General features: G+C 42.4%; 1 protein-coding gene across 8 annotated transcripts in view; it reads right to left on the reverse strand.

Moving 5' to 3' along the window:
• TNPO1 (transportin 1) overlaps positions 1-18,143 on the reverse strand; it is a 179,205-nt gene that overhangs the window by 107,533 nt on the left and 53,529 nt on the right. For all 8 annotated transcript variants that reach the window (XR_012656094.1, XM_032771660.2, XM_032771656.2 and 5 more), the window contains exons 4-5: positions 14,937-15,086; positions 764-870 (exon numbers count right to left, since the gene is read on the reverse strand). Coding sequence is in view for 7 of the 8 variants with exons in the window: in XM_032771660.2 (XP_032627551.1) it covers positions 764-870; positions 14,937-15,086 (257 nt within the window). In the remaining variant the exon portion in view is untranslated. The remainder of the gene's footprint in view (positions 1-763; positions 871-14,936; positions 15,087-18,143) is intronic.

The raw sequence follows: 18,143 nt of genomic DNA on the forward strand, positions 1-18,143 counted from the left end.
CACACTAACCGTAATCCGATATGTTAATATCGAATTTAGCGCTACTCCTCTCGTCAGGGTGGAGTACAGAAATCGATTTAAAGAGCCCTTTATATCGATATAAAGGGCGTTGTAGTGTGGACGGGTACAGCCTTAAATCGATTTAACGCTCTTTAAATCGATTTAAACGCGTAGTGTAGACCAGGCCTCAGTGTTAGAGAAATGGTTCCCAAACTTTTCACTAAGGTGACTCACTAACTGTATATTCTTTTTAGGGGGGAACCAACCACTACCCCAATCCCTCACACACATTCCCTTTTTCAGCTCCCTAGCTCCATTTCTCACATCTCTTCCCTTTCTCATTCCCCATGCCTCTCCCCAGCCCAGCTCCACCCCTTTACTCTTGCTCTCTAAAACCTGTCCCCTCCTGCAGCCCAGCCCCAATCATCACCAGGCTGCTGACTGCTCACTCACTGGCACTGTCAGCTTCCTCTGTGCTGCAACAGCTGCCACTACCCGGCTGTCTGCTGCCTAGTGGAAATGAGAACCCAAGGGACAGACTGCTGACTGGCCACTGGCCCAGCTGCTTCCTCTGTGCTACTACTGTCTGGATTCTGTTCCCCACAGAAAGTGCTTCTGGAGCACATGCAACCAACCTAGACCCTTCCTGCAACCCACTGATGCATGGGGACCTATGGTTTGGGAAACACTGCTCAAGATAGACCACAAGCATATGAAATATGACATTTTCCTCTACATTTGTATTTGAAACAAAACTCCTCACCTCACAGGTATTGTAGTCTTCAGAATCCAAGAGGCTGCAAAGCTTTGGTAAGAGTTCAGGCCAATTCTGCAATTCCCCCTTAGAGGCAATGGTTGTAATCAGAATGCCTTGGAAGTGTTAAAAGGAAAAGAATGAAAAAAGTGAGATTCTCTTAAGAAATGCAGGTTTAGCAGGATACAGTTTTGTAAACACCCTCACCTCCCCAGTACAATTGCCCAAATAACTACTAGTTATTTAAGTTTGCTTTTTGTTAAGAGTGGACAAATATTGAAGGAGGAAATTTTATTACAAAGGAAGTTACTAGATAGCCTCTCTCCTATTAGAATTGACTGGGAATCCAGCTGAGCTGACTGACTGTTCCCGCCTGTTCCCAAGCAGGTAGTTCAGACCTGTCAATCAACAACAAAAAACTGGGTCACCTCCCCTCGCCCTGCTAGCCCACTGTCATAAACAGATAGCTACGGGTTAATGTCTCTTTCACCTGTAAAGGGTTAACAAACAGTGACCTGCAACACCTGACCAGAGGACCAATCAGGAAACAAGATACTTTCAAATCTGGGTGGAGGGAAGCTTGTGGGTGTCTTTTGTTCTGTGCTTGTTCTCTCTGAGTCCTGGAAGGGACTAGAGTGTGCAACAGGTTTCTTGCCAATCTCCCTGCTACAGTCTCTTATATATTCAGAATAGTGAGTATTGAGTAGAAAAGGCGGTTAGTCTTTTGATTGTTTTAAATTTGCAACTTTCTTTATTTTAGATGTGTATTTTGCTGAAGTATTTTAAATTGTATTTTGCTGGAGAAGGCTTTTTCTCCATTGTCTATAAGCTGAAAGACCCTGTAATATTACCATCTTGTATTACAGAGATTGACTTTACATTTTTTTCTTTCTTTTATTAAAAGTTTTGCTTTTTAAGACCTGTTTGATTTTTTCTCCTGTTGAGGCTCAAGGAATGAGTCTGTACTTACCAGGGAAGTGGTGGGAGATAGGGAGAAAGAAGGGAGGGGGAAAAGGGGAATCCCTTTGTTTAGATTCACGGAGCTTGAATCTGTATTGCCTCTGGGGAGGTGGAAGCCTCTGTTTTAAGATTCAAGGAGTTGAATCCCAGTGATCTTCTAGGGTAACCCAGGGAGGGAAAGCCTAGGAGAGGCACTAGTGAGGGAAAGAGTTTACTTTCCTTGTATTAAGATCCAGGGGGTCTGGATCTTGGGGGTCCCCAGGGAAGGTTTTGGGGAGACCAGAGTTTATCAGGCACCTCAGAGTCCTGATTGGTGGCAGCGTATCAGATCTAAGCTGGTAATTAAGCTTAGAGGATTTCATGCTAGTATCTCATTTTTGGACTCTAAGGTTCAGATTGAGGAAAGTATACTATGACACCACAAAACCTCCTTCAAACCAAATGCAAGAGCTTGAGTAGTGCTCTGCTGTAACTTGGTTTAAGAAATTTGGTTCATCAACATAGAAATGAAAAATACAAAACCCCAATAGAAAGTAGAACCCAAATATAGATGTGCCAATACTAGGCTTCTTGCCATAAGTTTCCCACCACCGGTTGAGCACCACTAACTATAGCAACAGTGTAAGCACTATGAATAAGCAGGACAAAAGGTGAACAACATTTTATGGATCATGACATCAAACACTGCTCACAGAAGAGCTATATGACACAGTACACTGATGGCTGCCAGTACCTTTTCTACACTAGCATTCCAACTATTGCTATCACTAGTCAGCATATATATTCTTGAACACAGGTGAGGAGACAAACACTAGCATCCCCAACAGTTCAATTTTAAATCAGTTCTCAATTTCCAGGAGTCTTCAATATAAATTTGAACATCCTCAAACACTGTACAAGAGCTTTAAGACCAAATACTGTTCTGTCTCCCTCCGGACCATTTTGGTACTGTGTAGAAGATCAAATGAGTGTTCATAGGAAGAGACATGCTCTGTTGTCCCAGTTTGAAGAAGGCACTCCACGAATTTCTGAATGACCAACTGTTTTATTGAGTTGGTTTTTAATGAAGGAATCTAGTGCTCTACATCTCCTGGGTAGGGATTTAAATTTCAGAGAGGTCTCTCCAAATTGAATTTAGAATTCACCCACCTGATGTGATGTGGATGCATAAGTTGAACAAAATGATGAGATCTCCTCCCTGTGTTTTTCTGAACAGACTGGGGAAGGAAACCATGTCGTAGTCTGAGGTGGTGAAAGTTTTGGAAAGAAAATTGGCTGTGGAGTGGGACTTATCTCCTTCTGAAATTCTTATAGGCTCTTGAAGAATGAAGATCCTTAAAAAGGTCTGTCTAAAGCAAAGTTCTTTCATTACTGGTTTACAGAGGAGAGGGACTTCTTACTCTGCAAGTTCAGCAACTGTCATATGCAGGTGCTCTTCCAAAAAAAAAAGTTTCCCCCAGAAATCTTAAAAGTAGCCATGAGCTGGCTGGCATACAAGGTGTGCATACAAGAGCCTATTTAAGGCCTCTAACCTACTGACAAAGGTTATTCACAGCGACAGTGGATTGAATCTCAGTGTCGCTTGTGTATGATTAAAATGCTTCCACTAGTCGTCTTTAGGAAAGTAATTTAGTGGTTTTGCCAACCTTTTGGTCAGTTTTTATTGCCTCAGATGTGGCGGAAAATAGCTACAATTTGTTTCAAATCTTTAGTATGTAGGCTCAAAGAATAATGAACAGCGTGACTGTGCAAATTAACGTTCAGACACCTTTATAGAGATTTTCATCCCAAGCATTTGAGCTTCTCATGGAATTTTACTTTCTCTAAAGGTTTAAGTAATAGCTCCCATCCCACTTATTCTAGTGGTGAAAAAACTGAGGAGGTGAAAAATATTTAGCTTTCTAGATTTCTCTTTATGAAGAGAAAGAGAATAGACAGTAGCAGGCAATGATGAGAGTTTCTTTTCTACTCCTTCAGTCACAGCACTGCTAGAATCCTTTTGACCTAATATAAAAGAGTAGAAACAAAAGACAGAAAAGAAGGTTGCCTACCCATCAGGGGTGCAACTGTGCCTCACTTTCCTCAGTGATCAACCATCTCCTTCAATTCAACATGGGCAAGTAGTCTTATGGCCAAACTACAAACTCCTCTCCATCAAAAGATTAAAAGTTCAGAGCCCAACAAAAAGCCTTCATCTAGTTCTGCTTTGAGCCACAGCTTCTCCTCAGCAGTGCAGGAAAAAGAGTTTCTCCCCTTGCAAAGTCAACAACTAATCCGTTAGTCTTGATACAAGAGCATTAAACAACCCCTCTAAGCTGCACTACTGATGCATAGGGGAGCCGCTCCCCTAAGACCCTGAAGTAAACCATGAAGTAATTTTCTCACTTTACTCTTCTCAGAGCCATCTCTTATGCCTTTCTTTCTCCCAAACAATCCCCCAAGTCCCTCTTGAATTCTTTCCCCAACTCCCTCTGTTAAGAGCTGCACTACAGGTCTTGCCCAGAACATCAGCTGGCTTCTAATATCCAGGGCCGGCTCCAGCTTTTTTGCCATCCCAAGCAGCAAAGCCAAAAACAAAAAGTATTCTTGGCAGCAGCTCTACCATTCTTCTCTTCATTCTTCGGCAGCAGGTTCTTTCCTTCAAGAGGAAGGGAGGGACCCGCCACCAACTTGCTGCCGAAGACCCGGACATGCCGCCCCAAGCACTTGCTTCCTTTGCTGGTGCCTGGAACCGGCCCTGCTAATACCTCCAATTTGCTCCTTCTTGTAAGAAAAGAGAACTTGTCTATAGCCCAGACTACTTTCCCAGCACTCTTTGCTATAGAGCCCATCAATCTGAGAACTACAACCCCCAGAATACTTTTTGTCCTGGATTGAGGCAGCAACAGAATCCTAGTCTTAGGCCTGTCTTTGAAGGGCCAGTGTACCCTGTTACAGGGAAAAGTTCTTACTTTGAGGAGGCAACTGGGTCAAACTCGCTTCATGATAATCATGTTATCATGAAGGGTGTCTTTAGGCCGGAATCTCATGCCTGTTGTATCTTTTAGCCTTTCCCAAGAAAGAACAAAGGTTGAGAGAGGAGCACTCATAGCTACAGAAAATCTTTCAGCTGTAGAGCGCAAACGATTTCATGAAGAGGAAACCTTACCGTAGAACCTACTACAGCCAAGACTGTCAGCATTAGAAGATGAGCCTCAACAGCTGAAAACCAGATTTCACAGCAGTTATGACAGCAGCCTGTTCATAGATTTAAACAGCAGCCTGTTTAAAGCTTCTCAGGGCATGGAGATGCCAATAAAGGATGTCTCATCCACAGGAAACCAACAGAGTAAGAAATAAAAAGCAAGCAATTTACACTTGGTGGAACTTTCAAGTCTGTCTAGCTACAGAAAGATCTTAAGCAGCTAAATAGTTTTGAGAGCTGCACACGGAAGTGATGGATGCCCTTTCATCCAGGGTGGTAGGGTACTGAACAAGATGCCCAGACACTGAACTATGCAGGGTGCAAAAAAGTATTCATATACACGAGCTTTGACCTCAGCCTTGATCAAGTAGTATAAGCTAGCTTTTCTATGGAAGCACAGCTCATATAAGCCTTCTTAAATCTTATTTGCCTCCATCAACTATAATAATATGCATGAAATCATAGAATATCAGGATTGGAAGGGACCTCAGGTCATCTAGTCCAAACCCCTGCTCAAAGCAGGGCCAATCTCCAGACAGATTTTTGCCCCAAATCCCTAAATGGCCCCCTCAAGGATTGAACGCACAACCCTGGGTTTAGCAGGCCAATGCCCTAAAGCACTTTCATTCATAAATATGAGAAGTAGCTACGCTGAAGAATTATCTTAATATAGAAAAGAAAAACTAAGTTACTCTTTCCATAATTGCATATTCCATTTACCTAGCTAGGTTTTAAAAGTCTTTCCTAGAATAGAAACTTTAGCAAATTTCCTTTGAAACAGATCTACTCCAAAGGGGTACGAGAAAAGGTAATTTGTTCAGTCTGCATTTAGAAAACCATGCTGGTGACATTGCTCATTAATTGTCAGAATCCCCATAATTTAAAAAAAAAATTAGATATATAGATAAATCAGTTATATAGCATACATACAGACAAAACAAATCACAAAATTTCACAAATTCCCAGGACTGAGTTAGATTTTCAAGCAATTGTAGCAGCAATTTCTCTTTAAGAGAGAAAATGTTTAAAACCTAGCACTTTTAAAATATTTGTAGCAAGCATCTCTGCTGATTAAGATAAATCAAACCACACATTCATTTGAAACAGTAGGAGAACACAGTTCTTTGATATTACTGTAAGCTACATTTCGAGTGTTATACTTACTAGTTTTCTTGCTGAAAGTTGTAGAACGGAACTTTTCAAAAGATCCATGAAGGTATGCTGATTTTGTCAGTTTATTTAAAACTAAAGCAGCCCTAAGCAAACAAATTCTGCCACTCTCTATTTTGGAAGTGAGGGGTAGAACGGTAAACTGTTGAAGCACTGACATCCTCTAAATATTTTGCTAGTCTTTGCAGATGGCCTCCAAGAAAGATTGTGGCACGAGGGGTTAATTTTGGAGGAGGAGTTTATTTTAAAAATAAATAAATAAATAAATAAATAATAGAGAGAAACAGATTCAGCACCTAAATGCATTTTTTTTAATCTTGTAAGAGTTTCAGGCCACAGTTCAAACAGGAAGCATCTTGTCTCCCTTTTCTCCTCAAAAAAATAAAATATTGTAGTGCTCTCACAATTAAGGAATTTCTGCCTACAACAGCAGCAAAGAATCCTGTGGCACCTTAGACTAACAGACGTTTTGGAGCATGAGCTTTCGCGTGTGAATACCCATTCTGACGAAGTGGCTATTCACCCACGAAAGCTCATGCTCCAATACGTCTGTTAGTCTATAAGGTGCCACAGGATTCTTTGCTGCTTTTACAGATCCAGACTAACAAGGCTACCCCTCTGATACCTGCCTACAACAGTGACAAAGCAAAGCATTCAAGTATCAGAGGGGTAACCGTGTTAGTCTGAATCTGTAAAAAGCGACTAAGAGTCCTGTGGCACCGTATAGCCTAACAGACGTATTGGAGCATAAGTTTTCATGGGTCAATATTTGGGTATTCACCCATGAAAACTTATGCTCCAATACGTCTGTTAGGCTATACGGTGCCACAGGACTCTTAGTCACTTTTAAAAGCATTCTCAAGATACTCAACTCGTCAGTTTTTAGCATAACCCAAATTACTCTTGGTAACAATGGGACAAAGTAAACAAAGGCTTCTAAACTCCAAAAGGAACAAAGATGGTATACAAAGTTACACAATCTAATTTGGTGCAGAATATGCATTATACATGTCACCAAGCTTACATACAAAAATTACAAAATAAGAAAATATAATTTAACATGACCTTTCAGCACAAAACAAAACTGGAAGATGGCAACTAGTCTAGTCCAATGGCAGTAAGACAAGTCGCAAAAATAGCCTTTGGAGTATTACACACAGCACACAAACATCTGTAGTTCAATCCCACCCATAACCCCTCAGAATGTGCACATATATCACGTCAATTAAAGACCCGAGGAAAATGCAGTAGGTCAGGGTAGGCCAGCTGCTTCGGCAAGCATAAAAATTCTGTTGCACTTCCACACTCTTTCCTGCATTGAGCTGTGCATCCACAGGGTTTGTTAGCATGAAGGAGAGGTTATTTACAAAGAGCTGTGTTCTTTTGTCGGTAAAGGCATTTTACCTTTTAAACATCTAGCTTAGTGGTTCTCAACCCGCAGACCACTTGCAGCCCAATCAGCACACAGCTGCAGCCCATATGACATCCTCAGGGCCATACAGAGAGAGAGAGAGAGAGAGAGAGTATGTTGCATAGATGCAACCCGCATAACACAGAGCTGCTACGTGGCCCACAATGGTAAATAGGTTGAGATGATCTAGATTGTGAAGATATACTTCCTGTTCTTATACAGAGTTGAATACACCGGCTATAGTGAAGTCTTATACCGCTTCAATCAAGAAGCTAAGATGAGATCTAAGCATCAATTTGCCTATTTACACTACAATGCAGGGAGGAGCACCATTAAACTCTGGAATTTAAACACTTCTTGCTGATGCAACCACTATCCAGAATGTTGTCTTAAGGGACATGAGCTTTAGGAAGGCACCCTTGAAAGATTTAAAAGGGAAGTCCCATTAGCTTGGAAAGCTCCAAATATAAATCCCAGAAGGGAAATGGTTTCCTTCTGAGGAAAAGCATTTACTAAGCCCTTATAAGAATCTGACTATTGTAGGATGAGGGGGAAAAAATCCATTTTGCACTGCACATGCTCATAATCAGCTGAGATAGCCATGAGTTGTACTTTTACAGAGATACTAGTTATACCTCAACGACTGGTCACAAGTTTTCCAATATAGCAGGGATTCCCCCTATGGGCAGGAAAAGATACTTGTTGCTGGACCACACAGAGAAGCTCTTCCATTTTTGAAGATAAAACTTTTCTGAACTGGAGGAAGCTTTCTTGCATTCTCTCAGATTATCCAGGCCAACAGATGGGAGTTTTTCTAGGTAGCAGTGAAGTGCCCAACTATTCCACAGAAATAAAAGGTCTAGAGATTGTGGAAATGGGAAAGGAAGTTGCAGGGAGAGCAGCAAGAGCTCAGTATACCAACTCTGGGGCCAGCCACACTGGGAACACTAGAATAGCTACTGGTGTTTCTTGATTTCCTTTAGCACTGTGAGAAAGAGTGAGATTAAGGAAAGGTACACAGTAAGCCTTTGCTCAAGTCCAGAAGAAATCAAATGACTTCTTGTCCTTGCCTGCTCTTCTGCAGCATAAAAAGCACTTCATGTTTCCTCGGGTAGCAGACACTCACTTTCATGTTTCCAGTCTCCTGAAGGTTGCATGGACCACTAATTTGGATCCTGCTTTCTCCTGCTCAGGAAGTCTGATTACACATTGGTCTCAACAAGATGTAATTATGGAGTGGATCTGGTGTTTGGTGCACCAATACCAGAGTTTCTCTGCTTTTGTACAGATGGGTGGGAAGTAGATCCCTTCTTGCTTATGTACTACATGGCCATGGTGATGCCCAACAGAACCCGTATCATTTGGTGTTGATTTAGTGATAGAAAGGTTCAGGTCCCAGCTAACTGCCCTGAGTTCCAGAAGGCACATGTAGAGCTTTGCCTCCCTGATATCACAACTGCCATGTATGTGTAGTTCTCGGTAATGCCTTCCCCTGCCCACATTGGAGGCATCTGTAGGAGCAGGTGGTGTTTAAGGCACTCAAAATGAATTGACTCCTTTTAATATAAAACGTTCTTGATTTCCCACTAGTAGTTGCAGAAGCTGGTGTAGAACAGTTAGCCTGCTCAACCTGCCTGCATTTGGGGTGTGCTGCTGAGTCAACCCCTGACGTAATGGCTTCATATGTAAACAGTTATATGAGTAGAAAAAAGTTGGGGATGTCCTGTGACCTATCAGCCTCAAAACTAACTTGGTAGGCTGACTCAGTTTTGTGATGAATTGGTAATACTTATACAATTTATTAATTATGAATCCTACACATCTGTAGGAGACTGAAAATTCCATTTTGTGCAGTCTTTTCTCTTCTCTATGCTTGGTTTGCCTCCGTATTAGGCAGAAAATTCTACAGGTTGGTGGCAAAAGAACAACAGATGATAGCTGACAATTCCTCAGTTGTTGGAAATCTGTCCAACAAAGGATTGATCCTGGCTCAAAATAACTAGTTTAGCCGTGGGAAAGCGTTACCCGACATGGGTTTGTGCTCATATGGGGAAACTGACAAGGGTGTCACCTAGTACAGGGGGCTGAAGGTTTTAAAAGGGCAGAGGCAGGTCTGCTTGGAGACCTTCTCCAGGACATAAAGGACAGACTACTCACCATGTAACAGCCTGCAAGAGACAGGGGACATTCTGCCTACCTGAACACTAATGGCACATCCATGACTCACAACAAAAGAGTTAGCTAAAATGTGAGAGACATTGCAGTTTCAGATGTTTATCTTATGCTTCATGTGATTAGGTATAAAAGAGCAAAAGCTGTTAGATTGTGAAAAGTTTGTATGTTGACTACTTCACCTACATGCCTGAGAGAGTGACTGTAAACCAAAAGCTTCACACCTTTTGGGTGTAGTTCTGGGAGATGGGTGTGTTTAAGCATCTCAGGGGTCAGTGATGTTTCTGGAGGCCTAGGACAGATGGGCTGAAGAAAGGACAGTTACCTGTTCCGTAACTGGCGTTCTTCAAGATGTGTTGCTCAGGTGTATTCCACAGTAGGTGTGCGTGCTTGTCAAGTGCACTGGTGCCAGAGATTTTTCCCTTAGCAGTACCTGTAGTGGGGGAGCCCCGCTGCGACCCCTGGAGCGGCGCCTCTATATCGTGCTATAAGGGGAGTTTCGCACTCCTCCAACCCTCAGTTCCTTCTTGCCAGACAAGTCGGGGGGGACTGAGAAAATGAGTGTGTGTGGGCGGGGGGAGGTGAGCTGGAGAGCGGGCGGCACGCAGCAGGGGGTCGAGCTACAAGTTGGTGGCTGACCTGTTCTACTGATCTGGTCTGGCTCCCCTCCCCTCCCCAAGGGTTGTAGCTGTCTGGAGGTACTGTCTTCTATGCCTTCCTCAGGTCACGCCTCATTCATTCAACAGGGCAATTGATTACAAAGTGGGGGAAAGATCTTATTCTACTTCTAGCAAAAAGACATTTTTCTTTTACCTTAATCATACTACCTTAGGGGCCCGCTATAACATTACCAAGTTTCAATACCACTGTTTCGCCGAGGCAGCGCTGGGGAAGGAGGGTGTGCTTCCGTGGGGCGGGCAGCACTGGGAGGGGTGGGGGTGTTTTGATGGGAATGGGGGGCGGGGGGGGTTCGGCCCTCAGCTGTTTTCTTTGAACTAATATGGCGCTTGCCATTTTACAAAATTGTGCAGCTGTGCACTAAAGGAATTTCTGGGCCAGTCTCAGAACAATGTAATCTCATAGATCAGGCTGGGTGACGAGGTAATAGCATGTAAGCTGAGGAGCCAATATCTGAGCTGAAGGCCCAGTGCCAAGCACAGAGACAGAAGGGATCCTATGGATTCTCTAGTATAGCCACCTCTTAGAGACTAAGATCAACTGGTTTGGCTCCAATAGCTCCAATGCCAGGAGTTGGAGACGGCATTGTTCCAGCCTGCTTAGCACTGAAGGGCTCAACAACATATTACCCAATGAAGCAGCATCTTTTCTTCTTTGGTACCACCTTCATGGTGCAATGTTCTCTCTTTTTAAAGGAAGGGAACTATTGCTGATGCTAGAGGAGCACAGGCTAACTCCATAAGTAAGTTCAATAGGAGCCTAGGCAATTATTGGTGCCTGGTTGCTCAGTGCAGGCTGTGATGGCTTAGCAATGGGCTTCCTAGGTTTGGCTAGTGTCAAATGTCCCCACCAAGAGCCAGGCCGTGACTGGCAGGAATCTGTGGGGACCCTGCAATTGAGGTTGTGATGGACAGCAGCGCTGAAGTAGGTGCCTCAGCACTCAGGAGTGTCATTCTAGCCTACACAAAGAACTAGGTAGCTTCAGAGTTATGTGCCCAAGAATCTTTGCAAGAATCCTTCAACTCACAAAAATAACTACATTATAAATCCAGGAGCACTCCAAATCCCTTGTCACAGCATTCCTCGGTCACTACCCAGTGTACTTCATTGCCTGGCCAGCTCATGTAGTCTCATGGTCACAAACACACAGGTTGTTACCCTATCACCAAGGTGTGTATTTACAAAATTATCCCGGTGTAATGCAAGCTTACAGAAAAGGAAGGTTTCCTCACAGCCTTCACTCCTCAGTCCAGGCTCAGCCTCCTAGCTTTCCTTCTGAGCTTTCCCTTGCTTCCTGTTCCTTTCATTTCTATCCCTCCAATTATATCATTAACCCAGTGAATACCGCCCAGGTGCTCACGATCCCCCAACAGAAGGTGTTTAATGCTGCAGCAATGTAAGTGACAGGGTGCTACAGATAATGCCTTGTCTCACCCCATTACTACAGTTCCATCAGGAGACAAGTAAATCCACTTGAAAGGAGCAACGGGGTTCTCTTTTCCAGTGTGACCTACAAACAGCAGACCACGCAGGAGCTGAAATGCACTCCTTAACCAGCTCCACTGATTACTCCTTTGAGATACACAAGAGCCAGCAAAGAGAATCTTAGGCATTTCTAAGCACTGAGAGCAGATGATATGCAGAAACTTGTCTCTACCTTTTTAGCAGGAGAACAGAAGGGGCGGGGGGTAGATGGGAGACACACAAAGCGAGTCTTAAAAAAAAAGAAAAAAAAAAAAAGGCCACATGCAGGGCGAGGGGGGCGGGGACGGCAGGGGAAGAGGAATCCATACAGAAATGGATTTGAGGGATCAGAGAAATTTGCTGTGTGTCTAATAAACCTACCTAATCTTGACTGATTACTAATTGAGGATAGATACAAATTCCCCCCTCACCCTCCAAAAAAGCCCACCAGTAGGACACAAATAGCGATATTCTATTTTCAGAAACTCTCTGTGACAGGAGACGGACTAAATTTGGTCAAAGAGTGACCTTTCTACTGTTTGAAGTATAACAGAAATAACACAAGTTTTAAAATATTAATAAGTTAGACAAGAGTTCAACAGAATAAGGCTAGAACAAAAAACCCACAAACCACACACACTGTTTCATTTGTTGTCCTTTTCATTGTAAGTGCTTCAGAACAGGAACAGTCACTTTCTGTGCACTTGTACACCACAGTACAATGATGCCCTACTCTTGATTTGTCCCTGTTGTCTCTACCACAATACAATTCACTAGAATAGTTAAAAATGTACCGATGCTGCTACAAAATGTCAGTTGACATAAGTTGTTTCACTGCTGTAGTCAACAGAAAGTTAAATATGATTTTGAAAAGTCAGCTTTGCGACCAGGGGCTGCTAACAGGGAGTTAGAAACAATAGTTAAGAATAAAATTGTCAGACACACAGAAGAACACAAATTGTTGGGCAATAATCCACATGGTTTCTCTAAAGGGAAATCGTGTCTTACTAGAGTTCTCTGAAGGGGTCAACAAACGTGCGGACAAGGAGGATCCAGTGGACATAGTGTACTTAGATTTCCAGAAAGCCTTTGACAAAGTCCCTCATCAAAGGCTCTTATGTAAATTAAGTTGTCATGGGATAAAAGGGAAGGTACTTTCATGGATTGAGAACTGGTTAAAAAGATAGGGGACAAAGGGTAGGATATTTAATTGGAAAATCTCAGATGGGAGAGGGTACTAGTGATGTTCCCAGGGTCAGGTCATAGGACCACTTCTCTATTCAATTATTTCATAAAATGATTGGAGAAAGAGGTAAAAAAGTCAGGTGGCAAAGTTTGCAGATGAATACTAAACTGCTCAAGATAGTTAAGACCAAAGCAGATGTGAGAAGAACCTTTTCAAAAGATCTCACAAGTAAGTGATTCAGCAACAAATGGCAAATGAAAGTATAATGTGGACTAAATGTAAAGTATGCACATTGGAATAATAAACCCCAAACTATACATACATACGAGGAGCAAATTAAGCTACACAAATCAGAAACACGGATCTTGGATTCATTTGTGGATAGTTCTCTAAGACGTCCACTGCTTGCAGAGGCGGGCAAAGCAAACAGGACGTTAGGAATGTAATAAAAAGGCAATACAGAAAAGGACAGAATATCTTATTGCCCCTTAAAAAATCTATGATTATGCACATCTTGAATATTGCATACAGATTCGGTACCTCATCTCAAAAGAGATATACTGGCACTAGAAATACGATTCAGAGAAGGCGGCACTAAATGATTAGGCGTGTTGGAGAGGTCCCATATGAGGAAGATTAAAAGGGCTAGACTTTTCAGCTTTGGAAAAGAGGCAAGGACATCAAGGCAGGGGATTAGGGTAGAGGTATATATAAAATTATGGAGTGATTGTGGAGAAAGTGGATAAGGAAAAGTTATTTACTTATTCCCATAATACAAGAACTAGGGGTCACCAAATGAAATTAATAGGCAGCAGGTTTAAAACAAAGGAAGTTCTTCTTCACACAGCGCACAGTCAACTTGTGGAACTCCTTGCTTGAGGAGGTTGTGAAGGCTAGGACTACAACAGCGTTTAAAAGAGAACTGGATAAATTCATGGAGCTTAAGTCCATTAATGGCTTTTATCCACGATGAGTAAGGAATGGTGTCCCTAGCCTTTGTCAGAGGGTGGAGATGGATGGCAGGAGAGAGAGATCACTTATTACTTGTTAGGTTCACTCCCTCTGGGGAACCTGGCATTGACCACTCTCAGTAGACAGGATACTGGGCTAGATGGACCATTGGTCTGAACCAGTACGACCGTTCTTATATTCACCTCATTCCAAATTTTGGATGGAAAGCTTAGGGACAGTTATGAAATTAGTAACCAGTAGAACAAGCAACTTCATGTTTCAGGGCTCTCTATCCAATCACCAGCAGTGAATCGGAAAGGATTTTTTTTTCCCCTCAATGTGCAGCTGGCTAGATATATTTTAGACCAGTATTCTTCATCTCTGTCTGTAGCCTGGGGCACCTCCTAGAATCATCTGGGCATCTCCCACATAGTCAAAATTAAACCAAGCCCACTGCAGGGACCTTGAGAGTTGACGGCACCTTGCTCTCTCCTGTTTTATGCCTGTGGTATGTGGTTTAGTCTTTTGAGGACTGAAATGCTTTAGCCTAACTGAAGCCTTTGGCCTTAATGTAAGGATAGTTGCGTGAAAATTTAATGGGACAATGACATGCAGAAAGTCATACTAATGGACCTACTGAGTGGTCCCTTCTGGACTTAAACTATGACACTTATGTCAAAAATTACGAGCCTGAATTCTCAATTCAGCTTTAAATAAAAAGGGAACATGTCTCATGAGCCCGATAAAGAAAACTTTACACAGATGCAATATTAAGCTGCATTTCAATCTCATCTGTATGTTGCATTCAAAACACATTCGTTTTGACAGTATCATACTTTTTACACCACTTTAATTTAGCTCTGACTGATCATGCAGATAATGTCAGTATGTTACAGATGTAGAACTAACTCAGATACTCCCTGTTTATACATCAGAGGTAAGAAATGCAACAAGCAAGCTGGAAGAACTACCAACAATTACAGAAAATTTGTATCTGGAAACTCACCTACAGTTGCTCTAATTAATGGGGAGGAATCCCCAATGTTGTTTAGACATTCACTCTTGATGAAGTCTGTTACTCCATTTGGAAAGTTGTGAAAATGCGCTTTCACGTTATTCTTCAAGATGAGACCACTCAGGGACCGTGTGGGTTCATCTGCAACAATAAAATTACATTCAGATTTCACTGGGCACATAGGATGCTAGCACATTTATAGAATTATGTACTCTTTCAAACGGAAGAATCCTATACACAATGTTTGGTACCACTAAATTTCAGTATCTCCAGTTCTGCTTTTAAAGAGAATAGTTGCTAGAGAGGATGAAGTATCCATGGATGAAGTTAAGGTTAACTACTAGCAATAATTTCAGAATTAGAAATAAAATCTCTCATGTCTACTGAAAACTGTATTAAATTAAGCACCCTCGTGGCGGTGGTGTGTACTGCAAAACATCTCGATTCAGTTTCTCTTCGCTTGGCTTGCGAGCCAAGCAAGAGAGATTAAAAGTGACGTAGGAACAAGTGCAATAAAGCCCCGAGAGTAAGTAGTACACGTCATATTACTGAACAAACTAAGGAAGTATTATACAAGTTTCTTCAGACCTAGCTATTCCAAACTGAGGAAACCATGCTGTGTCCCAGTATTTATTTTGGAGCACTAGGATTCATATTACGTAACATTTTAATTAAAGCTCTTAACAAAAAGAAAGTTATGAAGTGGTGTCTGTTTCCCCATGAATCCACCTGGCTAGATATAGAATAATCAAAGCTCCCATCCGTTTTGGATTTTCTGAGTTTACCTATCTTTGCTTTTAGTTTCCCCGATAATTATAAAAAAAACAATATATTTTAAATGCCTGGGAGGCAAGAATCTGTCTACAAGTTTCTACAGAAACAGTCAATCACTCAATACACATGATAGTAATCAGATTACATCAAGGAATAAATATTTAATTTCACAGGTTAAAGCAAAGAGCAGTAAAAACACAAAAAGCAGTTAAAATATGAAATCTTCCAAACCACCTTTTAGAAATTTTAATAAAGATGGCATGCAAAGCCTTGACCCAAAAGCAAACCCCCCCCCCCCCACCACAAAGAGTTAAGGTCCATAAATAGAATTTTTAATGAGAACACTCAACAATACTATTTCAGCACTTAGAATAGAGAACAAGGCTAAAGTACAAGGCTCAATAAAACCAGCCACCAAAGAAATGTAGCTGATCGCATCATTTCCAGAATGCTTGAAATTTGAAATACCAGAAGCTGAAAGTTATCACTTGCTAAACTAGAATCCACAGAAAGAAGAGACCCCATTTTTTCAGAGTGGCACATGTTAAGACACTTTTCATCAGATTTAGATTAAGTACCGGTAGTTAAAGCAGCAGAAGTGATCACACACATTGGTTTGTATAGCACTTCCCATGAGCCAGCTTCTACAGCTGTCCAAGGCAACTCCTTAGTGTCATCTATCTTTTGACCAAAATAAAGCGTCTGACCATATGAATGGCCTAGAGCTCAAAACCATCAGGCTGGTCTACGTAACATTTCTACTTGTTTTCCAAAATTCCACAGGGCAGATAGTCAAGACCACACGACAGCCATGCAGTACGTGAAGAAGAAAAGGAGCACCTATTTCTAACCCATGTATCTGGAAGCCATCTACGTCTGAAATTGTTACCCAAGTGCCCAATGGTCCTCAAGCTCCCCAGAGCCCTAAACAAATGTAGCAGGTTTTCTGAAGACAGACAGACAATCAGTGGCCAACCATGAATGGTCCTTCCCAGTTCGAGCACAGAAATGATGTTCCATTGGTGGGCATTCACCACAAACTTGTTTGCCACAAGTACAACATAAAAATGTCAGAATGTTTGCTCCAGAGGAGGCCTGAACCTAGGATCGTTACAAGATGCCTTCCTCTGCTAGTCGAGATGTATGCCTTTCAATCTGTGCCCCCGATCCCCAGGATGATCTCAAGATAAGAGACAAAGTCATGCTTATCTTGGTAGGAAAGGCATTTTTTTGAACAACAAATGCATCAAATCAATTTCCAGCTTTTGCTATCTGGGTTCTATACTTGCCAGCTTCTCCAATTCACAAGGTTCTGAAACTGAGTAAAAAAAAAAAAAAAAAAAAACAAAAAAAGCCAGCCTTCGATAGTGGTGGAGGCATGACTGCATCATCTGGAGACTAAGACAAAATAGGGGTTTGAGGGATAGCTACTTTGTCCACCCTAGCGTCCTGTCCTAACAAAGGTGTTAGGGGGTTGATGGAGGAGATTGTGAACATAGTCTCCTGGTGCAGTGGAGCTAGAAGTCTGTCAAAGTGCTGACAATATGCTACCCAACGATGCCAGTATGACCATAGAGGCAGCCCTTGCAGGAACAAGAGGATAGTACCAAGGACTGATCCCACAACCCTTGATGTGAGTGAGGGTCCTTGCAAAAGTATGGGTTCCTATAATGATGCAGAGGAGAACCCCACACTGATAAGGAGGAGATTCACTGAATGCTTCCCTCATCCCCCTGAATGTCCTTCAATGTGGTGGTGGGGAGACACGGGGGTGAAGAATCCTGTGGTATCAGGAAGCATTGGTAATCAGAAGACTGGGATCTCAGTACTGAGACTATCACTACCCACACGTAGTCGGACTCTGGCTTGTCTAACACTGACAAGTCCCTGGAGTAATGGAATTCCTACTGTACTGACTGGATCAGTTCTGATGTAGCAACTGATTTGAGCAGTACTGTTGGTCTGGAGTGGGTTGGCTCTGAAGCCGCATGCTTTGATTTTGTTGGTACTGACGGAGCCTAGCATGAAGACACTGTTGCTAAGTCTGAAACAGACTGTGCTGGTGCCCTTCGGACACCATGTTTCTTTAAAGTGCTGCAGGATCTCCCTGCTCCACTGGTACTAGAGGAAATGTCTTTCGCCTCCATGGCACCAAGTGAAGAGGTCTAAGCCTCAACACCATATACTTAGCAGAAGAGCGGGCTCCTGGTGGCAGGAGACCACACTCCTCTTCAGAGCCTTCCCTGAGTCCTCCAAGATCTTCTCCTTTTTATGTGAGATGTTAGCCAAAACCGAAGGGGCAATGAATCTCTCCAGAGACAAAATGTACAGAGATGGTCTGCTCACCTGACTCAGAAGCAGGCCAAAGGGAGTGCTTCATTAGCAGCTTCAGTTTGGTCTCCTGATTCTTCCAAACTTAATTTT

This window comes from Chelonoidis abingdonii, chromosome 6, assembly GCF_003597395.2.
Source record: "Chelonoidis abingdonii isolate Lonesome George chromosome 6, CheloAbing_2.0, whole genome shotgun sequence".
Classification (NCBI taxonomy): Eukaryota; Metazoa; Chordata; order Testudines; family Testudinidae; genus Chelonoidis; species Chelonoidis abingdonii.